A 26648-nucleotide genomic window follows, 5' to 3' on the forward strand; every position below is an offset into this window, starting at 1 on the left:
GGTATGACGGATGTGTGGTCCCATGGTGTTTATACTTGCATACTTTTGTTTGTACAGATGAACGTGGTAACTTCAGGCATTTGGAAAATGCTCCCAAGGATAAACCAGACTTGTGGAGGTCCACAATTTGAGGTCTTGGTTGCTTTATTTTGATTTTCGCATGATGTCAAGCAAAGAGGCACCGAGTTTGGAGGTAGGCCTTGAAATACATCCACAGGTACACCTCCAATCGGCTAATTGACATAATTTGAGTCAATCAAAAGCCATGACATCGTCCTCTGGATTTTCCAAGCTGTTTAAAAGGCACAGCCAACTTAGTGTATATTGAACTTCTGACCCACGAATTGATACAGTGAATAATAAATCAAATAATCTGTCTAAACAATTGTTGGAAAAATTACTTGTGTCATGCACAAAGGAGATGTCCTAACCGACTTGCCAAAAATAGTTTTTTTAACAAGAAATTTGTGGAGTGGATGAAAAACGAGTTTAAATGACTCCAACCTAAGTGTATGTAAACTTCCGACTTCAACTGTAAGTAATCAACCCGAGTCAACACATCTCAAGTCACCTTTGTCTGCGATATATGGCAAAGTGCTCCATCATGCTGGAAAAGGCATTGTTCGTCACCAAACTGTTCCTGGATGGTTGGGAGAAGCTGCTCTCGAAGAATGTGTTGGTACCATTCTTTATTCATGGCTGTGTTCCTATGAAAAATTGAGAGTGAGCCCACTCCCTTGGCTGAGAAGCAACCCCCACACATGAATGGTCTCATGATGCTTTACTGTTGGCATGACACAGGACTGATGGTAGCGCTCACCTAATCTTCTCCGGACAAGCTTTTTTCCAGATGCCCCAAACAATAGGAAAGGGGATTCAGAGAAAATGACTTTACCCCAGTCCTCAGCAGTCCAATCCCTGTACCTTTTGCATAATATCAGTCTGTCCCTGATGTTTTTCCTGGAGAGACGTGGCTTCTTTGCTGCCCTTTTTGACACCAGGCCATCCTCCAAAAGTCTTCACCTCACTGTGCGTGCAGATGCACTCACACCTGCCTGCTGCCATTCCTGAGCAAGCTCTGTACTGGTGGTGCCCCGATCCCGCAGCTGAATCAACCTTAGGAGACGGTCCTGGTGCTTGCTGGACTTTCTTGGGCGCCCTGAAGCCTTCTTCACCGCAATTGAACCGCTCTCCTTGAAGATCCGGTAAATGGTTGATTTAGGTGCAATCTTACTGGCAGCAATATCCTTGCCTGTGAAGCCCTTTTTGTGCAAAGCCATGATGGAACGTGCAGGTAACCATTGTTGACAGGAAGAACAATGAATACAAGCACCACCCTCCTTTTGAAGCTTCCAGTCTGTTATTCGAACTCAATCAGCATAACAGAGTGATCTCCAACCTTGTCCTTGTCAACAAATCACACCTGTGTTAACGAGAGAATCACTGACATGATGTCAGCTTGTCCTTTTATGGCAGGGCTGAAATACAGTGAAATGTTTTTCAGGGGGATTCAGTTCATTTGCATGGCAAAGAGGGACTTTGCAATTCATCTGATATGCAAATTGTCATCATACAAACTGAGGCAACAGACTTTGTGAAGATTAATATTTATGTCATTCTCAAAAACTTAGGCCACGACAGTTGTTTTATTAAAGCTTTTTAACGGCTGCTTGTTTTCACTGGTTGTAGTTGGGTGATGAATTTTTAAATAATGTTTATTTGGTGTAGCCTGAAGTGTTGCATGTCCCGTGGCAGGATGAGACCCCGGAGAGACATGGTGGATCAGAGAGAACCCTCTTCCCCAGATTAAAATGTAGAGCTTTTTAAAATCGAGACAAGGTCACACAAAAGCATTTTTTTCTAAAGACAGGACAGTGGGATGGGGTTACTATGGGTTTTAAAGTATTACAAGCGTCAAGAGAGGATCTGAAATATAGACTTTTAAAAAGATATCATAGTCTATTCTGTCTAGAGTAGTAAGTCTCCAGGTTATGTTTTAATATATAAAAAAAAATATTTTACATTTACATTTTAAGTCATTTAGCAGACGCTCTTATCCAGAGCGACTTACAAGTACATACATTCATACTTTTTTTTATTTCATTATTATTATTTATTTATTTATTTATTTTTTGTACTGGCCCCCCGTGGGAATCGAACCCACAACCCTGGCGTTGCAAGCGCCATGCTCTACCAACTGAGCCACACGGGGCCCCGTGTGTGTAAGTATCCAGCTAATGTTTGTGCTGCAGTTAAATACTGCAAAGAGACGTGTACAACTTTTCAAACCAAGGCCATAACAGAGTTCACCTGTTTAATAAAGCAGATCAATTAGTAACCAGATATAGGTATCATGGCTAAAGCCAAAAAGCAATTGTGTTTGAAGTTACTGCAGTCGATAAAACAACGAACGCATAAGTTTCCTACTGACCACTTATGTAGATGGAACATTATGTCAGTAAGGACTACAGCACAATGTTGCGTAACTTCTTGTGTCAGACGTCTTTATACAGTAGGAGATGTTTAATAGACGGAGCACTTACTTGTAGAGTAGTGTCAAAAACCACGAGCTTGGAGCTGGTAGGAACAATGTCGTAGCACTTGTGTGACTTCATAAAGCGCATGTAGATATCCCTTTCGGATTCTCCAACAGCTGAAAGTAAAGCATATATTATACTTTCTTACTGGAAAATATTCAAAAAGTATCCAAAACAGGAAAAAAGTTAAACGACAATGTGCTTTGACCAGTAATGAGATAGTAAAAAGGGGTTCACTGAGTCATGGTTTGCCCTATGCACATCTCAGTGGCATAATCTCTTTGGGGGGGAAAAATATATATATATATATATATATATAAATAAAAGCAACATGTAAAGTGTTGGTCCCATGTTTCATGAGCTAAAATAAGACCCCAGAAGTGTCTCGTAAGCTTTCTGTGCATATTTCTCAAAAAAATAGTGCACAAAATGTGTTTACATACCTGTTAGTGAGCATTTCTCCTTTGCCAAGATAATCAATCCACCTGACAGGTGGGGCATACCAAGAAGCTGATTAAACAGCATCATTACACAGGTGCGCCTTGTGCCGGGGACAATAAAAGGCCACTAAAATGTGCAGCTATGTCACACAACGCCACAGATGTCTCAAGTTGAGGGAGCGTGCAATTGGCATGCTGAATGCAGGAATGGCCACCAAAGTTGCTGTCCACCCGGCCTCAACCGCAGACCACATGTAACCACACCAGCCCAGGACTTCCACTTTCGGCTTCTTCACCTGCAGGATCGTCTGAAACCAGCCAGCCGGACAGATGAAACAGAAGTATTTCTGTCTGTAATAAAGCTCTTTTGTGGGGAAAAAAACACATTCTGATTGGCTGGGCCTTGCTCCCCAGTGGGTGGGCCAGCCCTCCCAGGCACACCCATGGCTGCGCCCTTGCACAGTCATGTGAAATCCATAGATTAGGGCCAACTGAATTTATTTCAATTGACCGATTTACTTATATGAACTGTAACTTACTAAAATCATTGAAATTGTTGCATTTATATATATTTTTCAGTATACAATGGGGAAGTAGTTCCAGGCATTTTCATACAAAATCTCCACATCGTTGTGTGTGATATCACCTCTTTGCTCAAAGGACTTGAATTTAAAAAGGTATATTCAATGAACTAAGAAAGCTGGTGGCTCAAACGCTGACTATTCAAACTCATAATCTCTCTGCTAATTCTCACCGTACAAATACGGATACACTAAAACAGCCTTTTGTTAAGCCCTCAAAACAGAGCAGTCATTTCTTCTGTGGTTGGAAGGAGCAGCCATGCTCATCTGAATGTTTCCAGACATTCTGGCTGTGATTTGTACTGACGCTGCCATCTTACTACTGCGCTGTCTGTACACCTGCTGCAACTCCCTGTCTGTGTATCAGGTAAATGCATACAAATGACAGCTCCACTCACATGGCTTTAGCCCCATCAGTTTTGATCACTGAGGGCTGTGTCGACACCTTACCCAATAGTCAAAGCCCAGGTATATACAGTTGAAGTCAGAAGTTTACATACACCTTAGCCAAATACATTTAAACTCAGGTTTCACAATTCCTGACATTTAATCCTAGTAAAAATTCCCTGTCTTAGGTCAGTTAAGGTCACCAGTTTATTTTAAGAATGTGAAATGTCAGAATAATAGTAGAGAGAATGATTTCAGCTTTTATTTATTTCATCACATTCCCAGTGGGTCAGAAGTTTACATACACTCAATTAGTATTTGGTAGCATTGCCTTTAAATTGTTTCACTTGGGTCAAACGTTTCGGGGAGCCTTTCACAAGCTTCCCACAATAAGTTGGGTGAATTTTGGCCCATTCCTCCTGACAGAGCTGGTGTAACTGAGTCAGGTTTGTAGGCCTCCTTGCTTGCACACGCTTTTTCAGTTCTGCCCACACATTTTCTATAGGATTGATGTCAGAGCTTTGTGATGGCCACTCCAATACCTTGACTTTGTTGTCCTTAAGCCATTTTGACAACTTCAGAAGTATGCTTGTGGTCATTGTCCATTTGGAAGACCCATTTGTGACCAAGCTTAAACTTCCTGAATGATGTCTTGAGATTTTACTTCAATATATTGACAATTTCTCCCTCATGATGCCATCTATTTTGTGAAGTGCACCAGTCCCTCCTGCAGCAAAGCACCCCCACAACATGATGCTGCCACCCCCGTGCTTCACGGTTGGGATGGTGTTCTTTGGCTTGCAGGCCTCCCCCTTTTTCCTCCAAACATAACGATGGTCATTATGGCCAAACATTTCTATTTTTGTTTCATCAGACCAGAGGACATTTCTCCAAAAAGTACAATCTTTGTCCCCATGTGCAGTTGCAAACCGTAGTCTGGCTTTTTATGTAGGTTTTGGAGCAGTGGATTCTTCCTTGCTGAGCGGCCTTTCAGGTTATGTCGATATAGGACTAATTTTACTGTGGCTATAGATACTTTTGTACCCATTTCCTCCAGCATCTTTACAAGGTCCTTTGCACTTTTCGCACCAAATTACGTTCATCTCTAGGCATCTCCTTCCTGAGCGGTATGACGGCTGCGTGGTCCAATGGTGTTTATACTTGCGTACTATTTTTTGTACAGATGAATGTGATACCTTCAGGCGTTTGGAAATTGCTCCCAAGGATGAACCAGACTTGAAGATCTACAATTTTCACTTCTGGAGGTCTTGCTGATTTTTTTTCTCATTTTCCCATGATTTCAAGCAGAGGCACTGAGTTTGAAGGTAGGCTTTGAAATATAAATGGCTGTGGCTGCTGCCCAAAGCCATTTTCTCACAATCACACACCGAATAAGCAGCCCAAACAATCTCCCAGTAAAACTGCTCTGAGCATTTCGATTTACCACCGAGCACAGGATTGACACTCTAGCCATCAGTCATTTTGAAGAGCCTCATTGATTAATATTTGACCAACTTGGAAAGAAGGTAGTAGTAGTCTGCCTATCATCCCACATATCCAATCATCATCCGGTACGCTAATATTTGTGGCTTAATTTATAAAACATGGGGAGGAAAAACACATACGTTACAAATAGATGTAGAGAGATATCTGATGTTGATCCATTTATGTAGTCAGATATCAAGGTTATTTCCATTAGAATGGTCTGTTAAGAACTTGGCACTCACTATAGGCAGCATGCATGTTTATTTTGCAACAGTCACTGTAAAAGATTAAAACACTCTGGCCACACATCTACATGATAAACTTGAGAACAATGACAAAGTTGATCAATCTCTTTTTGATGTACGTATTCTTTTCAGAAATGTATATTTAGTGTGAAATTTAGTTCTACCCATCCTAAGGCAATTAACCACTAAACAGCACCTCTATGAATGGGCCCAGCAAGCAGAAATTTCATCCAATAAATTCCAATATCGCAACCTGTCAACTAAACCCCCCTCCCCCCACACACCATGCTCTGTGAAGCAAGCGGCATGTTTACTGACTGCGCTGCGTGTACAATGTATGCTGTGCAATGTGACGCAACACAGAGTGAGAGCTGCTGGCAGAGGAGAAACCCTCAGCGCTGACGTATCTGGATCACTTAGAACGCTACACAGGGCACCCTGTATGAAGACAACAACGTCAATGAACATGATCCTGCATAATGTAACCCAGGCTATTCTAAGCACTCCTCCAGAGTCCATGAAGGCAAGTCGTGAAAAATCCATGGATTGTTCTTAGTTCACAACAGTTGCAGGTAGATACGTGAAGTATAGAATGGGCATGACTCGCCATCCAGTGACTAATGAGGTAACACTATGCATGCTGCAGCACTGTATTTGAGATAGCTGCCAAGCTGGAACATCACATTGTGGCTGGAGGCAGCCAACAGATTAGCAGGGATGACGGCGAACTAGGCCCCACCCACCCACCACGGACGGAATCCCCTTCATGATCACAATGACGTCCCTGCCCATCCAGTAAAGCTTCTATACATGGATATAACGATGGGCTACATAGCTGGTATAGAGCTCGGTTCCACCTTTGATATATTCACAATGCAGCACATGTAGCCTATGCATGCACAAAAAAAAGGGTTAACATATGGTTTTAATATTAGGCTACACCACTAGAATAAAATAATATGATCCATGGGCTGCCGGAAAATTAGTTGACCACTAAATGTGTAGATGACATGACTTAAAGGCATCATGTAGGCATACTTTTAAAGAGATTGGGAGATTTAATCATCAAATGGGCTAAACTTGACTTGGTAAACTCTAGTTTAGGGCTAATTACATAAAAATAATAAAATCTACACTTAACAAAAACATAAAAATGCAAAAACAGACAACAATATGAAAGATTTTACTGAGTCACAAGGAGGAAATCAGTCCATTGAAATAAGGCCCTAATCTATGGATTGCACATTACTGAATTCAAATTAACATCTGTTGGTCACAGATGCCTGTGAAATGTTCTCACTCCTTTTCAATGGCTGTGCGAAGTTGCTGGATATTGGCGGGAAGTGAAACACGCTGTCGAACACGTCGATCCAGAGCATCCCAAACATGCTCAATGGGTGACATGTCTGGTGAGTATGCAGGCCATGGAAACAAATGGTACATTTTCAGTTTCCAGGAATTGTCTACAGAACCTTGCGACATGGGGCCGTGCATTATTATGCTGAACCATGAGGTGATGGTGGCGGATGAATGGCAAACGATAATGGGTGTCAGGATCTCTGTGCATTCGAATTGCCGTTGATAAAAGGCAACTGCATTCCTTGTCCGTATCTTATGCCTGCCCATACCATAACCCCACTGCTCGCACACAACGCCATACGTGGTCTGCAGTTATTAGGCCGGTTGGACATACTGCCAAATTCTCTAAAACAACATTTGGAGGCACCTTATGGTGAAGAAATTAACATTAAATTGTTTGGCAAGAGCTCTGGTGCACATCCCTGCAGTCAACATGCCAATTGCACACTCCCTCAAAACTTGAGACATCTGTGGCATTGTGTTGTTTGATAAAAACTGTATATTTTAGAGTGGCCTTTTATTGTCAAATTTGTAAACAATGAGAGAAATATACTTTTTGCGCGTATGGAAAATGTATAGGATAGTTTATTTCAGCTCATGAAACATGGGAGTAACACTTTACATGTTGAGTTAATATTTTTGTTCAGTATATCATACATCATTCTGATAAATATTTGGCCGATGCATTCCCTTGTCAGCTGGCAAAAGGTTATGAATGGATTAGCACGTCTACTAGTAAAAAAAAAAAACATTTCCAAAGAGGCTTACCTTCATCTTCTAGGTCAAGTTTCTTCAGCATGGCTTCAACTAAACTGTCGACCTGTAGACAAGAAGTAAAGGATAGTCAATTAGCTACTCCTACAACGTAGCCTTCCCACGTTGCAACTAGACTTCCCAACTGCTACTGATTTGACAGTCGCCGGGTGTGAGAAACTCCCCTCTTGTGCAGTGGGGTGCCAACACGAAAACGAGAAACACAGTCCAAACGTTTATCGTACAACAGGCTCCGGTGATTTTCCTAAAGCGTGTATTTTCTTTCTTGCTCTGTGTTGGTAAAAATATTAGCGTAGCCGTATTTTACTAGACTAGAGCGCATTCTCAGGTAGCCTACATCCAGTACTTTAGTCCTGAGCCAGAGACGTAAAATATGAGAGGGAAATACCAATCCCCTATTCAGGTAAAAGTGGAACATTCCAATTTGCTGCAATTGCAGTGAACGACACGTTTGTTCCGGTTTGCTCTCACGCTTTTACAGTGTGCTCGCCTGCAACATTTTAGAGAACTTTAAATTAATGGATGGACTAAATGAACTCCACATTTGTGTTTGGGGGATGAAAGATGTTGTAAAGCTCTGTAAGCTGCGTCACGCCTGTACTCCAAAAAGCCTCTGAGTGTATCCATCGAATCCAAACTGCCTAATTGGAGAGACAAACTACACTGTACGCACACACTACAAAATAATGATAAATATGTTTCCGGGGGTTATCAGTTTAACAATGATATACTCTGCATTTTAGTGATGCGTAGGCCACACTATAAAGTGTATTGATTTAAATACACTGAAGGATCATTAGATGGTTAATCTTGTCATGTGCTGAACATTTATTTTGCCACTGCAATTAGTTCACAACCAGTCATTGTATTACTCATAATATTTCTTTATTTTTTTTAACATTTGCTGACACAAGATGTTGCTTAGCAGCGCAAAGTCATACGTTTCCTGACTTCTCAGGTAGCGATTGATGATGATGATGATGATGATGACTAGGCTGTATATGGGTCCATGTGATGAATCCAAAGCAACTGTGATCCACAATTAGGACACTCAATTGTACTAGTTTACATGGCATGCCCATATGACCCCTGAAATACCACCATAGTGCTTTGTAATGTGTAGCCTAGCTTTAAAAAAAAAAAAAAAAAACGTTTTAAAAAGTTGGAAAACTGGATACTAAATGGATGAATTTGCAGTGTTGAGTAATGCCAACCAGGGCTAGATAACCATCAGTTACTATACAGACATTGAGAACTCTTTGTATATGCTAAAAACTATAACTTTGCTGTTTGCATACCTCCATGTGTTCTTGCATCTATATGTGATCAAATGCAGAAGCTGGAAGAGCCACACCTCTTAAATGTCTTGTATGATTTACACAGAGGGCAAGGTAGGGATTTGTGTCTGCAAGTGAACATGCCTGGCTGAACTCATACATGCAGTGGATCCTTTCAGGTGTGGCTCTGTGAAACCCCTGTAAAAACAACACAGGACTACACATAGTTATTGCTCTCACCTGAAGCATACCCAAAAGAGGGCATTGTGGGAAGTACAACCTTATGACTTCACAGGTGTTAAATGGGTCAAGTTCATTATCTCCAAATGGGAACAAACTTTTTCAAACACAATCTGAGCTCATTGCACACTGTTCATGTTAGAGGGACAAAAAATGCTTCAAAATGTTAGAGTGCTCCAAAACGATTTATCCAATGAACATGAACAGCCCTTGGTCTGCAGCTATCATAGGAAGCTGAAAAGCGCTAGGGGAGAGTGGATGTATGACTGAACAATTATACATTAGATGGCCTGTCAATTCTGATTAGTCTGGTGGGTTTTGGCAGAGGTGCAGTAGGTGGCATGCAGGAATGTGCAGAACATCTGGGTTGGAGGAGAGGGGGGGGGTTAGGCCATCATAACCAAATTCCTCTGGGATGACTCATTGGGCATGTCAGACAAACAGAAACTCTGGTGAGCAAAACAAACTGCCCCAACTTCACCAGAACTCATTGGAGAACAAACCATGAGAACTGTTTTAGAGAAAATCAAATGACCTAAAACATTTAACACCGTAAGAAGTCAAACTTTGATGTGAATATTTAGTAAGAGCTGGGTTTAATTCACTGTAACCGCTTTAGACATAACATTTCAATTAAAACAAATGATGCCTCTTGTAGTTATTTTTGAACAGCGCAGAGTAAAGGTGTGGATGTGGACCACGAGTCATTTACTTGTACTCATCTCCAGTGTTTCACCCAAATCAAACGACATGTGGAAATGATTGAAAACATTTCACATTATTTACAATTATCACGTTCTTGTTTCATTTCAAGACAAAGCTGAACGGAGTGTCTTTCCGTTTACAAATTAATCTACCAAGGAGGCAATGTTAATGCAGTGATTCATTAAATTGTATGCAGATGACAACACATTCTTCAGACTCACACTTCACGATGTAGAATGTGCCATGATCAATCAAAACTTTGGTGCTGGACCTGTCGGTGTAATATTAAAACAGTGAAGTGTGGAATGCGGAAAGTTATCTGTAGGAGAGAGAAAGATAGAGATGAGACTTTTGAGATATCTCTAGAAGGTGTTGAGCATTGTGGTTGTCATCTAGTCTCTCTAGCCTGGTCCCAGATCTGTTTGAGCCATCTTGCCAACTGCCATTGCCATTGCCACAGCAAACAGCATGACAATGACCATAGAAGTTTGCAAGACAGTACAAACAGATCTGGGAGCAGGCTAGTGTCTCTCCACTGGCTATGTAAAACCAGTGAATCACTTGGCAGAGACAGAGAGACACCAAACCCTTGTGAGGATTTCTGTTAGGCAATTTCACGGGGACAAAACAATTTAATTCAAGTTAAATAACCAATTAAAACTGCTGGAGCATGAACAAAATGCTCTTTGTACCTTACTGAGCCTCAGCTTTCTATGGAGTCATGCCCGCACACAACTCCAGTGCTTAGCCTAACTGTACAAAGCACAAACGACTTCACTACACAGTCCAGAATAAACATTTCTGAAGTCATATTGTACAGCTGTAGCAAGTTTTAACCCTATATAGACACCATCATACAACAAGCACTCTGCACTCAGAAACCAAATGTCGGTCTGTGTCTGTCTGTCTGTCTGTCTGTCTGTGTGTGTGTGTGTGTGTGCCTGTGCGCACGTGTGTGTGAGTTGGGGGAAACTGAGATGATAAACTTGTCGTGAAACTGAGACCACAGCCTTCAGCCTCTGAGGAGGGATGTTGGCTTGCCATTAACATCTGCTGAGTAAAGCCATTAAACCCTGCAGAGATGGCCTATGCGGGAGACGGCAAGTCAATTTTTCCCTTGGACTTTCTGACTTTCTCAAGGGACCAAACGTGAAAACAGCACAGATGAAAGAGAGAGAGGGGTGAGTGAGTGAATAAATAAGAGAGAGAGAGAGAGGAAGACAGCAGCACAAATCAGATCAGGACTATTGAGCAGAGTTTAACCCCCTCAAACTCAACTCTGGACCTCTAAGCCAGTTCCACTGCATTTTTCATTGTTCCCCTCTAATCAGGGACTGAGTTAGACCAGGGACACCAGGTGTGTCCAGTTAATTATCAGGTAGAACAGAAAACCAGCAGGCTCTGGACCTCGTAGGGTAAGAGTTGAGTACCCCTGGTTTAACCTGTCTTAACCTAGCTATGGACTAGACTGTATGTATTGGATACCCTCTGCTTTCAGTTCCTTAGGGGGTTTGGCCAAACCATTCTGAATAGAATTCAGCATCTTCCTGCCACTATAGAAGCTAACAGGTTTCCATTGACAGTGGTTCAAATTGCAAGGCAACTCTAGGTTGAACGTATTTGACCTCCATATTTGACGCAGGTCTTGCCACTATACTGCATTCACAGATGGGATGCACAATAAAGCGGCAGCTAGTCTTCCTGTCTGAAACATAACAAAAAATACGTTACTTACAAAAATACTTTACAATTTACAATTAAAAACATTATTTTCTACATTCTAGAATAATAGTGAAGACATCAAAACTATGAAATATGGAGTCATGTAGTAACCAAAAAAGTGATGAATCAAAATATATTTTAGATTTCAGATTCTTCAAAGTTGTTCACAGCTTTGCACATTCTAGGCATTTTCTCAACCAGCTTCACTTGGAATGCTTTTCCAAAAGTCTTGGAGGAGTTCCCACATATGCTGAGCACTTGTTGGCTGCTTTTCTTTCACTCTGCGGTCCAACTCATCCCAAACCATCTCAATTGGGTTGAGTTCAGGCGATTGTGGAGGCCAGGTTGTCTGATGCAGCACTCAATAACTCTTCTTCTTGGTCAAATAGCCCTTACACAGCCTGGAGGTGTGTTGGGTCATTGTCCTGTTGAAAAACAAATTACAGTCCCACTAAGCGCAAACCAGATGGGATGGCGTATTACTGCAGAATACTGTGGTAGTCATGCTGGTTTAAGTCTGCCTTGAATTCTAAATAAATCACGGACAGTGTCACCAGCACCACCCCCACACCATCACACCTCCTCCTCCATGCTTCACGGTGGGAACCAAACATGCGGAAATCATCCGTCCACCTACTCTGTGTCTCACAAAGGCAAGGTGGTTGGAACCAAAAATCTCCAATTTGGTCTCATCAGACCAAAGGACAGATTTCCACTGGTCTAATGTCCATTGCTCGTGTTTCTTGGCCCAATCAAGTCTCTTCTTATTATTGGTGTCCTTTAGTAGTGGTTTCTTTGCAGCAATTTGACCATGGAGGCCTGATTCAGGTAGTCTCCTCTGAACAGTTCATGTTGAGATGTGTCTGTTACTTGAACTCTGTGAAGCATTTATTTGTGCTGCAATTTCTGAGTCTGGTAACTGAAGATAATGAACTTATCCTCTGCAGCAGAGGTAACTCTGGGTCTTCCTTTCCTGTGGCGGTCCTCATGAGAGCCAATTTCATCATAGCGCTTGATGGTTTTTGCGACTGCACTTGAAGAAACCGTCAAAGTTCTTGAAATTTTCCGGACTGACTGACCTTCATATCTTAAAGTAATGATGGACTGTCGTTTCTCTTTGCTTATTTGAGCTGTCCTTGCCATAATATGGACTTGGTCATTTACCAAATAGGGCTATCTTCTGTATACCACCGCTACCTTGTCACAACACAACTGATTGTCTCAAACACATTAAGCGGGAAAGAAATTCCACAAATTAACTTAATGCACACCTGTTATGTGAAATGCATTCCAGGTGAGAGAATGCCAAGAGTGTGCAAAGCTGTCAAGGCAAAGGGTGACTACTTTGAAGAATCTCAAATATATTTAGATTTGTTTACATGATTCCATATGTGTTATTTCAGAATTTTGAAATCTTCACTATTCTACAATATAGAAAATAGTAAAAATAAAGAAAAACTCTGGAATGTGTAGGTGTGGTACAATATATACAAAATAAAATGTACACACAAAAAAGAATGACAAAATAATTGTGTGTGTGTGTGTGTGTGTGTGTGTGTGTGTGTTTGTGCTCTATCAGTTACAAATACAGTGCATTTTCAGACACCTTGACTTTTTCCACATTTTGTTACGTTACTCATTTCAATATTGATTAAATTGTTTATTTTTTCACATCTACACAAAATACCATAATGTCAAAGTAAAAGCAGGTTTTTTGAAATGTTTGCAAATGTACTAAAAATAAAAAATAAAAACGTTTAAATCACATAAGTATTCAGACCCTTTACTCAGTACTTTGTTGAAGCACCTTTGGCAGCGATTACAGCCTTGATTCTTCTTGGGTATGAAGCTACAAGCTTGGCACACCTATATTTGGGTATTTTCTCCCATTCTTCTCTGCAGATCCTCTCAAGCTTTTTCAGGTTGAATGGGGAGCGTCGCTGCACAGCTATTTTCAGGTCTCCAGAGATGTTCGATCAGGTTTAAGTCCGGGCTCTGGCTGGACCACTCAAGGACATTCAGAGACTTGTCCCAAAGCCACTGTGTTGTCTTGGCCATGTGCGTAGGGTTGTTGTCCTGTTGGACGGTGAACCTTCGCTCCAGTCTGAGGTCCTGAGAAGGTTTTCATCAAGGATCTCTCTGTACTTTGCACCGTTCATCTTTCCCTCGATCCTGACTAGTCTCCCAGTCCCTGCCGCTGAAAAACATCCCCACAGCATGATGCTGCCACCCCCATGCTTCATCGTAGGGATATTGACTAGTTTCCCCGGATGTGACGTTTGGCATTCAGGCCAAGGAGTTCAATCTTGGTTTCATCAGACTAGAGAATCTTGTTTCTCATGGTCAGAGAGTCATTTGGGTGCCTTTTGGCAAACTCCAAGTGGGCTGTCATGTGCCTTTTACTGAGGAGTGGCTTTTGTCTGGCCACTCCACCATAAAGGCCTGATTGGTGGAGTGCTGCAGAGACGGTTGTCCTTCTGGGATGTTCTTCTTGGGGACCTTCAATCCGGCATTATTTTTTCGTACCCTTCCCCAGATCTGTGCCTCGAAACAATCCTGTCTCGGAGCTCTACGGACAATTCCTTTGACCTCATGGCTTGGTTTTAGCTCTGACATGCACTGTCAGATTTGCGGGACCTGTGGGACCTTATATAGACAGGTGTGTGCCTTTCCAAATCATGTCCAATCAATTGAATTTACCACAGGTAGACTCCAGTCAAGTTGTAGAAACCTTTTAAGGAAGATCAATGGGAACAGGATGCACCTGAGCTCAATTTCGAGTCTCATAAGTGCCTGAATACTTATGTAAAAAAGGTATTCAGACATTTCTAAAAACCTGTTTTCGCTTTATCATTATGGGCTATTGTATGTAGATTGATGAGGAATTTTTTTTTAAATGGAATTAAGGCTGTAACATAACAAAATGTGAAAAAAGGGAATTTGTCTCAATACTTTCCGAATGCACTGTACATGTCAGTACAGACTTATCGCCATCGCGACGTCCCCCAAAGGCTAACTTGCTAGCCACGGTCTGCTAACTGCTAGCTTGCCTGCCCTGGTCTGCTAACTGCTAGCTTGCCTTCCCAAGTCTGCTAACTGCTAGCCCCTGCTAACTGCTTGCTTGCTAACCCGGTCTGCTAACTGCTAGCTTGCCAGCCCCGGTCTGCTAACTGCTAGCTTGTTTAGCCCCGGCATACTAACTGTTAGCTTGTTAGCATCGGCCTGCTAACTGTCTGAATCGCCGTGTCCCCAGTCAGCCCAACCAGTCACTGGACCCATATGTTCACTTGGCTACGCATGCCTCTCTCTGATATCAATATGCCTCGTCCATTACTGTCCTGGTTAGTGATTACTGTCTTATTTCACTGTAGAGCCTCTAGCCCTGCTCAATATGCCTTAACCAACCATGTTGTTCCACCTCCTACATATGCGATGACATCACCTGGTTTAAACGTCTCTAGAGACTATATCTCTCTCATCATTACTCAATGCCTAGGTTTACCTCTAATGTACTCACATCCTAACTTACCGTTGTCTGTACACTATGCCTTGAATCTATGCTATCGAGTCCAGAAACCTTCTCCTTTAACTCTCTGTTCCGAACGTGCTAGACGGCCAGTTCGTATAGCATTTAGCCGTACCCTTATCCTACTTCTCCTCTGGTGATGTAGAGGTTAATCCAGGTCCTGCAGTGCCTAGCCCCACTCCCACTCTCTCATTTGTGGACTTCTGTAACCATAAAAGCCTTGGTTTCATGCATGTTAACATTAGAAGCCTACTCCCTAAGTTTGTTTTACTCACTGCTTTAGCACACTCTGCCAACCCGAATGTCTTAGCCATGTCTGAATCCTGGCTTAGGAAAACCACCAAAAACCCTGAAATCTCCATCGCTAACTATAGCATTTTCCGCCAAGATAGAACTGCCAAAGGGGGCGGTGTTGCAATCTACTGCAAAGATAGCCTGCAGAGTTTTGTATTACTATCCAAATCTGTAACCAAACTATTCGAGCTTCTACTTCTAAAAATTCACCTTTCCAGAAACAAGTCTCTCACCGTTGCCGCTTGCTATAGACCTCCCTCTGCCCCCAGCTGTGCCCTCGATACCATATGTGAATTGATTGCCCCCCATCTATCTTCTGAGCTTGTGCTACTAGGTGACCTAAACGGGGACATGCTTAACACCCCGGCCATCCTACAATCTAAGCTTGATGCCCTCAATCTCACACAAATTATCAATGAACCTACCTGGTACAACTCCAAATCCGTAAACACGGGCACCCTCATAGATGTCATCCTAACTAACTCGCCCTCCAAATACACCTCTGCTGTTTTCATTCAAGATCTCAGCGTTCACTGCCTCATTGCCTGCATCCGTAATGGGTATGCGACCAAACGACCACCCCTCATCACTGTCAAACGCTCCCTAAAACACTTCTGCGAGCAGGCCTTTCTAATCGACCTGGCCGGGGTATCCTGGAATGACATTGACCTCATCCCGTCAGTAGATGATGCCTGGCTATTCTTTAAAAGTGCCTTCCTCACCATCTTAAATAAACATGCCCATTCAAAAAAAATTGAACTAGGAATAGATATAGTCCTTGGTTCACTCCAGACCTGTCTGCCCTTGACCAGCACAAAAACATCCTGTGGCGTTCTGCATTAGCATCGAATAGCCCCCGTGATATGCAACTTTTCAGGGAATTCAGGAACAAATATACACAAGCAGTTAGGAAAGCTAAGGCTAGCTTTTTCAAACAGAAATTTGCATCCTGTAGCTCTAACTCAAAAAGGTTCTGGGACATTGTAAAGTCCATGGAGAATAAGAGCACCTCGTCCCAGCTGTCCACTGCTCTGAGGCTAGGAAACACTGTCACCACCGATAAATCCACTATAGGACAGAGGAGCCTCTTAAATAAGAAGTTACAGGTCTGTGAGAGCCATAAATCTTGCTTGTTTGTAGGTGACCAAATACTTATTTTCCACCATAATTTGCAAATAAATTCATAAAAAATCCTACAATGTGATTTACAGGCCTCTCTCATCTTTTTAAGTGGGAGAACATGCACAATTGGTGGCTGACTAAATACTTTTTTGCCCCACTGTATATCTATCCTACCCTGTCTTTCTAAGGTCTTTGAAAGCCAAGTTACACAAACAGATTACCGACTATTTTGAATCCCACTGTACCTTCTCCCCTATGCAATCTGGTTTCAGAGCTGGTCATGGGTGCACCTCAGCCACGCTGAAGGTCCTAAAAGACATCATAACTGCCATCGATAAGAGACATTACTGTGCAGCCATATTCATCGACCTGGCCAAGGCTTTCGACTCTGTCAATCACCACATTCTAATTGGCAGACTCGACAGCCTTGGTTTCTCAAATGTTTACCTCGCCTGGTTTTAAAACTACTTCTCTGATAGAGTTCAGTGTGTCAAATCGGAGGGCCTGTTGTCCGGACCTCTGGCAGTCTCTATGGGGGTGCCATAGGGTTCAATCCTCGGGCCGACTCTCTTCTCTGTATACATCAATGATGTTGCTCTTGCTGCTGGTGATTCTCTGATACACCTCTACTCAGACGACACCATTCTGTATACTTCTGGCCCCTCTTTGGACACTGTGTTAACTAACCTCCAGACGAGCTTCAATGCCATACAACTCTCCTTCCGTGGCCTCCAACTGCTCTTAAACACAAGTAAAACTAAATGCATGCTATTCAACCGATCACTTCCCGCACCTGCTCGCCCGTCCAGCATCACTACTCTGGACGGCTCTGACTTAGAACACGTGGACAACTACAAATACCTAGGTGTCTGGTTAGACTGTAAACTCTCCTTCCAGACTCACATTAAGCATCTCCAATCCAAAATTAAATCTATAATCGGCTTCCTATATCGCAACAAAGCATCCTTCACTCATGCTGCCAAACATACCCTCGTAAAACTGACCATCCTACCGATCCTCGACTTCGGTGATGTCATCTATAAAATACCCTCCAACACTCTACTCAAAAAACTGGATGCATTCTATCACAGTGCCATCCGTTTTGTCACCAAAGCCCCATACACTACCCGCCTGTCACGATCGTCTTGAGGACAATGAGCTAATCAAACTATTACAGAAAACAAAGATAACAAAGGCCAGGGCGTGACAGTACCCCCCCCCCCCCCCACCCCAAAGGTGCGGACTCCAGCCACAAAACCTGACACAGAAAGGGAGGGTCCGGGGTGGGCCTTATTATGGCAGCGGCTCGGGTGCGGGACGTGGCCCCCACTCCACCATTGTCAATACCCGCTTTGGTGGCTCTGGTAGATCCTGGCTGACTGGCGGCTCTGGTAGATCCTGGCTGACTGCCGGCTCTGGCAGATCCTGGCTGACTGGCGGCTCTGGCAGGTCCTGGCTGACTGGCGGCTCTGGCAGGTCCTGGCTGACTGGCGGCTCTGGCAGGTCCTGGCTGACTGGCGGCTCTGGCAGATCCTGGCTGGCTGACGGCTCTGGCTGGTCATGGCTGGATGACGGCTCTGGCTGGTCATGGCTGGATGACGGCTCTGGCTGGTCATGGCTGGATGACGGCTCTGGCTGGTCATGGCTGGATGACGGCTCTGGCTGGTCATGGCTGGATGACGGCTCTGGCTGGTCATGGCTGGATGACGGCTCTGGCTGGTCATGTCTGGATGACGGCTCTGGCTGGTCATGTCTGGCGGAAGGCTCTGGCGGCTCCTGTCTGGCGGAAGGCTCTGGCGGCTCCTGTCTGGCGGAAGGCTCTGGCGGCTCCTGTCTGGCGGAAGGCTCTGGCGGCTCCTGTGTGGCGGAAGGCTCTGGCGGCTCCTGTCTGGCGGAAGGCTCTGGCGACTCCTGTCTGGCGGAAGGCTCTGGTGACTCCTGTCTGGCGGAAGGCTCTGGCGGCTGCTGACTGGCGGACGGCTCTAGCGGCTCCTGACTGGCGGACGGCTCTAGCGGCTCCTGACTGGCGGACGGCTCTAGCGGCTCCTGACTGACGGACGGCTCTAGCGGCTCCTGACTGGCGGACGGCTCTGAAGGCTCAGGACAGACGGGCGGCTTTGAAGGCTCAGGACAGACGGGCGGCTTTGAAGGCTCAGGACAGACGGGCGGTTTTGAAGGCTCAGGACAGACGGGCAGCGCAGGCGGCGCTTGGCAGACGGACAGCTCAGACGGCGTTGGGCAGACGGGCAGTTCAGGCACCGCTGGGCAGACGGCAGACTCTGGCCGGCTGAGGCGCACTGTAGGCCTGGTGCGTGGTACCAGAACTGGAGGTACCGGGCTAAGGACACGCACCTTCAGGCTAGTGCAGGGAGCAGCAACAGGACGCACAGGACTCTGGAGACGCACAGGAGGCTTGGTGCGTGGTGTAGGCACTGGTGGTAATGGGCTGGAGACACGCACCACAGGGCTAGTGCGTGGAGGAGGAACAGGGCTCTGGAGACGCACAGGAAGCCTGGTGCGTGGTGTAGGCACTGGTGGTACTGTGCTGGGGGCGGGGAGGTGGCGCCGGAAATACTGGACCGTGCAAGCGTACTGGCTCCCTTGAGCACTGAGCCTGCCCAACCTTACCTGGTTGTATGCTCCCCGTAGCCCGACCAATGCGGGGAGGTGAAATAACCCATACTGGGCTGTGTAGGCGAACCGGGGACACCATGCGTAAGGCTGGTGCCATGTATGCCGGCCCGAGGAGACGCACTGAAGGCCAGATGCCTTGTACCGGCTTCATGACATCCGGCTCAATACTCAATCTAGCCCGGCCGATACGAGGAGCTGGTATGTACCGCACCGGGCTATGTACACGTACAGGAGACACCATGCGCTCTGCCGCATAACACGGTGTCTGCCCGTACTCCCGCTCTCCACGGTAAGCATGGGAAGTGGGCGCAGGTCTCCTACCTGACTTCGCCACACTATCCTTTAGCCCCCCCCCCCCCCCCCCCAATAAATTTTTGGGGTTTCTTCAGCCACGCCTCCGTGCTGCCTCCTCATACCACCGCTCCTGGGCTTTAGCTGCCTCCATCTCTTCCCGAGAGCGGCGATATTCTCCAATGTGAGCCCAGTGTCCTTTTCCCTCCAAAATTTCCTCCCATGTCCAGGAATCCTGTGTATGTTGTTCCTGCTGCTGCTTGACACGCTGCTTGGTCCTTTTGTGGTGGGTAGTTCTGTCACGATCGTCTTGAGGACAATGAGTGGACCAAGGCGCAGCGTGTGAAAAATACATCTTCTTTTATTGGAAGACGAAAACGAACGAAAACAAAACAACAAACAGACGAACGTGAAGCTATAAAAGACTAGGTTCTAACATGCAACATAGACATAGACAACTACCCACAAAAGCCTACTGCCTATGGCTGCCTTAAATATGGCTCCCAATCGGAGACAATGAATGACAGCTGTCTCTGATTGAGAACCATTCAGGCAACCATAGACATACCTAGACACCTACACTCAAACACAAACCCATCTACTCTACCTAAACCCCCTATACCATACAACCACCCAAGATGAGACAAAAACACACAAACATCCCCCCTGTCACACCCTGACCTAACCAAACTATTACAGAAAACAAAGATAACAAAGGCCAGGGCGTGACACCACCATTGCGACCTGACCTGCATACTCATCGCCAAACCCAATGGCTACAGGTTATCTACAAGTCTCTGCTAGGTAAAGCCCCACCTTATCTCAGCTCATTGGTCACCATAGCAGCACGCACTCATAGCACGCACTCCAGCAGGTATATCTCACTGGTCACCCCCAAAGCCAAATCCTCCTTTGGTCGTCTTTCCTTCCAGTTCTCTGCTGCCAATGACTCGAACGAACTGCAAAAATCTCTGAAGCTGGAAACACTTATCTCCCTCACTAGCTTTAAGCACCAGCTGTCAGAACAGCTCACAGATTACTGCACCTGTACATAGCCTATCTATAATTTAGCCCAAACAAATACCTCTTCCACTACTGTATTTATTTATTTTGCTCCTTTGCACCCCATTATTTATATTTCTACTTTGCACATTCTTCCACTGCAAATCTACCATTCCAGTGTTTTACTTGCTATAATGTATTTATTTCGCCAACATGGCCTTTTTTTTGACTTCCTTATCTCACCTCATTTGCTCACATTGTATATAGACTTATTTTTGTACTGTATTATTGACTGTATGTTTTGTTTATTCCATGTGTAACTCTGTGTTGTTGTTTGTGTCGAATTGCTATGCTTTATCTTGGCCAGGTCGCAGTTGCAAATGAGAACTTGTTCTCAACTAGCCTACCTGGTTAAATAAAGGTGAAAAAAAAATAATAATAAACATAGGCCTACACCAAAAATTAGGTCACATGGGGGGAAAAGGTAGAGGAATATGAGTTAGACTGTTCAGTTGCACCTTATTTCAATGGGAAACCCTTTAGGGATGTTTTAGCAGTGGGGTAGTACTCACTGGTGGTGATTGTGAGGTAGCGATGGGGGTGGAGGGAGTCATGGGTGGTTTGGTGCAGGGTAGACGGAAGCGTTGCCCGGTGTCTGGCGGGGAAGAGTAGGAGCGCATCCGTGCCTCCGGCCTCTCCGGCTCGCTCCGATAGGCCTCCAGCAGGAACGCCGGCGGCTGCTTGACGGACTGCGTCGGAGGAGTTGAGGGGGGCGAGGAGATCCCAGAGGCTAAGGAGAAATAGAAAACAAGGGGTGGTGGATAAGACTTTCCTTATGAAAAAGGCTTGAGGCTCTTTTTGCTGTAATCTAAGACATGTCTAAGGGTGATGGGCATCATTGGGCAGAAAATGCAGAGTACCTCTAGGCAAGGAGCCACAGATGGGGTGCTATCTGATCAAACTTTCAACAAGGATTGAGAATGAGATGGAGCTCCAGATAGATAGGCAATTAATCTGTAGTGCTGCCCTTTTGCCAGTTGAGACAACATTATTTTGGTGCCATGTGGACAGAGCTTGGAGGATTAATTGTAAACATCGTTTGACATGTTTCGCCAAACTTTACCGGTACTATTAGGATGTATTCGTCTGCATGTTTTGACCGCCTTGGAGTCAGTGGATTACTGAACAAAACGCGCCAACAAAAGTTTTTGGGATATAAAGAGGGACTTTATTGAACAAAACAAACATTTATTGTGTAGCTGGGACTCCTGTGACTGCAACCATATGTAGCTGGGACTCCTGTGACTGCAACCATATGAAGATCTTCAAAGGTAAGTGATTCATTTTATCGCTATTTCTGACTTGTAATTCCTTTACTTGGTTGTAAAATGTTTGTATACTTTCGTAAGCGAGGCGCTGTCCTCAGATAATCGCATGGTATGCTTTCGCCGATAAGCCTTTTTGAAATCTACAAAGCGGCTGGATTAACAAGAAGTTCATCTTTAAGCCGATGTATAACACTTGTATTTTTTATGAATGTTTATTATGACTATTTCTGAATTTTGAATTTGGCGCTCTGCAATTTCACCGGATGTTGTCGAGGTGGGTCACTAGCGGAACGCCTGCACCAGAAAGGTTAAAGGTCGAGACCAAGTCTGCGTCTCTCACATGGATAGGCAGACCATTCCATAAAAATGGAGCTCTATAGGAGAAAGTCCTGCCTCAAGCTGTTTGCTTAGAAATTCTAGGGACAGTAAGGAGGCCTGCGTCTTGTGACCATAGCGTACGAGTAGGTATGTACGGCAGGACCAAATCGTAAAGATAGGTAGGTTAACAGTAAAACCTTGAAATCAGTCCTAGCCTTTACAAGAAGCCGGTGTAGAGAGGCTAGCACTGGAGTACTATGATCAAAGTTTTTGGTTCTAGTCAAGATTCTAGCAGAAAGTTTCTAATTTTTTCAATGTTACGAAGATGGAAAAAAGCTGTTCTTGAAATATTCTTGATATGTTCATCAAAAGAGAGATCATGGTCCAGAGTAACGCTGAGGTCCTTCACAGTTTTATTTGAGATTACTGTACAACCATCATGATTAATTGTCAGATCCAATATAATATATCTTTGTTTCTTGGGACCTAGAACTAGCCTCTCTGTTTTTTCTGAGTTTAAAATTAAAACATTTGCCGCCATCCACTTCCTTGTGTCTGAAACATAGGCTTCCAGGGAGGGCAATTTTGGGGTTTCGCCATGTTTCATCGAAATGTACAGCTTTGTATCGTCCGCATAGCCAGTGAAAGTTAACATTATGTTTCTGAATGACATCACCAAGAGGTAAAATATATAGTGAAAACAATAGTGGTCCTAAAACGGAACCTTGAGGAACATCGACATTTACAGTTGATTTGTCAGAAGACAAACCATCCACAGAGACAAACTGATATCTTTCCGACAGATAAGATCTAAACCAGGCCAGAACTTGTCCGTGTAGGAATTTGGGTTTCCAATCTCTCCAAAAATATGTGGCGATCGATGGTATCAAAAGCAACACTAAGGTCTAGGAGCACGAGAACAGATGCAGAGCCTTGGTCTGACGCCATTAAAAGGTCATTTACCACCTTCACGAGTGCAGTCTCGGTGCTATGATGGGGTATAAAACCAGACTGAAGCGTTTCGCATACATTGTTTGTCTTCAGGAAGGCAATGAGTTGCTGCGCAACATCTGTTTCAATTTTCTTTGAGAGGAATGGGAGATTCGATATAGGCCAATAGTTTTTTATATTTTCTAGGTCAAGGTTTGGCTTTTTCAAGAGAGGTTTTATTACTGCCACTTTTAGTGAGTTTGGTAAACATCAAGTGGATAGGGAGCTGTTTATTATATTCAACATAGTAGGGCCAAGCACAGGAAGCAGCTCTTTCAGTAGTTTAGTTGGAAAAGGGTCCAGTATGCAACTTGAAGGTTTAGAGGCCAAGACTATTTTCATCAATGTGTCAAGAGATATAGTATTAAAAAACTTGAGTGTCTCCCTTGATCCTAGGTCCTGGCAGTGTTGTGCAGACTCAGGACAACTGAGCTTTGGAGAAATACGCAGATTTAAAGAGGAGTCCGTAATTTGCTTTCTAATGATCATGATCTTTTCGTCAAAGAAGTTAATGAATTTATCACTGCTGAAGTGAAAGCCATTCTCTCTTGGGGAATGCTGCTTTTTAGTTAGCTTTGCAACAGTATCAAAAACAAATTTTGGATTGTTCATATTCGCCTAAATTAAGTTGATCGAGCAGCAGTGAGGGCTCATCAATACTGCATTGTACTGTCTTTCCAAGGTAGTTGGAAGACTTCCAGTTTCGTGTGGCGCCATTTCCGTTCCAATTTTCTGGAAGCTTGCTTCAGGGCTCGGGTATTTTCTGTATACCAGGGAGCTAGAATCTTATGACAAATTATTTTTGTTTTTAGGGGTGTGACTGAATCTAGGGTATTACGAAAGGTTACTTTTAGTTCCTCAGTTAGGTGGTTAACCAATTTTTGTACTCTGACGTCCTTGGGTAGGTGGAGGGAGTCTGGAAGGTATATCTAGGAATCTTTGGGTTGTCTGAGAATTTATTGCACGGCTTTTAATGATCCTTGGTTGAGGTCTGAGCAGATTATTTGTTGCGATTGCAAACGTAATAAATGGTGGTCCAATAGTCCAGGATTATGAGGAAAAACATTAAGATCCACAATATTTATTCCACGGGACAAAACTTGGTCCAGACTGTGGCATGTTGGACAAAACCCACTGAGTTGATGATGGCTCTGAAAGCCTTTTGGAGTGGGTCTGTGGACTTTTCCATGGGAATATTAAAGTCACCAAAAATGTGAATATTATCTGCCATGACTACAAGGTCCGATAGGAATTCAAGGAACTCAGTGAGGAACGCTGTATACGGTCCAGGAGGCCTGTAAACAGTAGCTATAAAAAGGGATAGAGTAGGCTGCATAGATTTCATGACTAGAAACTCAAAAGACGAAAACGCAGCGATTTCTTTTTTTTTTGTAAATTGAAATTTGCTATCATAAATGTTAGCAACACCTCCGCCTTTGGGGATGCGCGAGGGATATGGTCACTAGGGTAACCAGGAGGAGAGGCCTCATTTAACACAGTAGGTTATTCAGATGATTGAGAGATGATTGCGTAAGTTTGAATCAGAAGTAATGGAGTTAGGAGGATAGATATAGATGGAAAGTTATTTGTTTTAAAACAAAGATAATCCTTTTGTAACGGCTGTCGAAGTCGTTCTCCTCCTCAGACGAGGAGGAGCATGGATCGGACCAACACGCAGCGAGGTATGTAGACATGATGATTTTAATAATAATAACAAAGACGAAAATACACTTTAGAAATTACAAAATAACAAAACGAACTAAACAGACCTGAACATGAGAACATACATAACACGAAGAACGCACAAACAGGAACAGACTAAACAAACGAAACAGTCCCGTGTGGTGACAAACACGGAAGACAATCACCCACAAATAAACAGTGAGAACAGCCTACCTTAATATGGTTCTCAATCAGAGGAAACGTCAAACACCTGCCTCTAATTGAGAACCATATCAGGCAACACATTTAACCCAACATAGAAACACATAACTTAGAATGCCCACCCCAACTCACGCCCTGACCAACTAAACACATACAAAAACAATGGAAAACAGGTCAGGAACGTGACACCTTTATTGTTGTAGCAAGCATCTGAACACTGCTACAAAGACAGGAGAGACGACCTTTCAAATCTGAGTTTGAAAAGGATTTAGCTAGATCAACATACATCTTAATTTATAACAACATAGCCCTTATAGATATTCAAGAAGAGGTTTCAAAAGAAATGACAGACACACCATTCAAACAGTCAACTGAGAACAGATCGTCCACATTATACTAATGAGCTACTGTTATACTAGTTAGTACCTTTTCATCCAATGCACGGCATACACACATCCTCCTTTCTGGCTATCCAACAAAGCAAGAAGATCACAGTGAGTAGGTATCACTAATCAGCTCACTCCCAGAGGTTCTAATCGCAGACCTTATTGACATGCAGACGATGGAGTACATCTTCCTTGATGAGCCCAAGCAGAATCAATACAGTCCTCTAGGCACTTCACCAGACTTTTAAGTGGCTAGTCATGGACATAGTGTGAACATAGTGACTTGCGGTGGTGTAGTACCAGTCATAGGCTGCATTCCCTTCCAAAAAGTCCTCTCTTCCTTCTGCCCTTGTTCACTCTCCTTCACACTGGAAAGGTGAAAGAAATATGGTAGAAACTAGGTTGAGCATTTGTTTACATCTACAATACCAGTTGTAATGGAATGCAGCCCATGTATCGGTTGTACAGTAAAACATCACTTCCTGTCAGGAAAAAAATCTACGCCCTACACATTACAGTACTAAGCACCAGCAACAGCATCGTGGGGGAGGTATGAAGCCGATCGGGCGGCAGGTAACCTAACGCTTAGAGCGTTGGGCCAGTAACTGAAAGGTTGCTAGTTCAAATCCCCAAGCCGACAAGGTAAAACATCTACCGTTCTGCCCTTGAGCAAGGCAGTTAACAGCTCCCCGGATGGATCCCGGAAAACAAGGTGCTGCCTAGACCTGGATTAAAATAGTGTTTGATTCCTTTCAAATGGCCTACTTCAGTTGTGTTTGATTTCTTTCAAATGGCCTACTTCAGTTGTGTTTGATTTCTTTCAAATAGCCTACTTCAGTTGTGTTTGATTCCTTTCAAATAGCCTACTTCAGTTGTGTTTGATTTCTTTCAAATGGCCTACTTCAGTTGTGTTTGATTTCTTTCAAATAGCCTACTTCAGTTGTGTTTGATTTCTTTCAAATAGCCTACTTCAGTTGTGTTTGATTTCTTTCAAATAGCCTACTTCAGTTGTGTTTGATTTCTTTCAAATAGCCTACTTCAGTTGTGTTTGATTTCTTTCAAATAGCCTACTTCAGTTGTGTTTGATTTCTTTCAAATAGCCTACTTCAGTTGTGTTTGAT

At 43.7% G+C, this 26648-nt stretch overlaps 1 protein-coding gene and 1 non-coding gene across 4 annotated transcripts in view; both read right to left on the reverse strand.

The window, feature by feature from the left end:
• Positions 1–26648, reverse strand: part of LOC129823086 (5'-AMP-activated protein kinase subunit gamma-1-like) — a 164903-nt gene that overhangs the window by 40895 nt on the left and 97360 nt on the right. For all 3 annotated transcript variants that reach the window (XM_055881817.1, XM_055881819.1, XM_055881818.1), the window contains 3 exons: positions 21194–21411; positions 7803–7854; positions 2544–2653 (listed from right to left, as the gene is read on the reverse strand). In XM_055881817.1, coding sequence (XP_055737792.1) covers positions 2544–2653; positions 7803–7854; positions 21194–21411 — 380 coding nt within the window. The remainder of the gene's footprint in view (positions 1–2543; positions 2654–7802; positions 7855–21193; positions 21412–26648) is intronic.
• On the reverse strand, positions 2139–2214 carry trnaa-ugc (transfer RNA alanine (anticodon UGC)). The gene has a single exon. It is a non-coding gene; the product is annotated as a tRNA-Ala (tRNA).

The sequence above is a fragment of the Salvelinus fontinalis genome, chromosome 25, assembly GCF_029448725.1.
Source record: "Salvelinus fontinalis isolate EN_2023a chromosome 25, ASM2944872v1, whole genome shotgun sequence".
NCBI classification, from domain to species: domain Eukaryota; kingdom Metazoa; phylum Chordata; class Actinopteri; order Salmoniformes; family Salmonidae; genus Salvelinus; species Salvelinus fontinalis.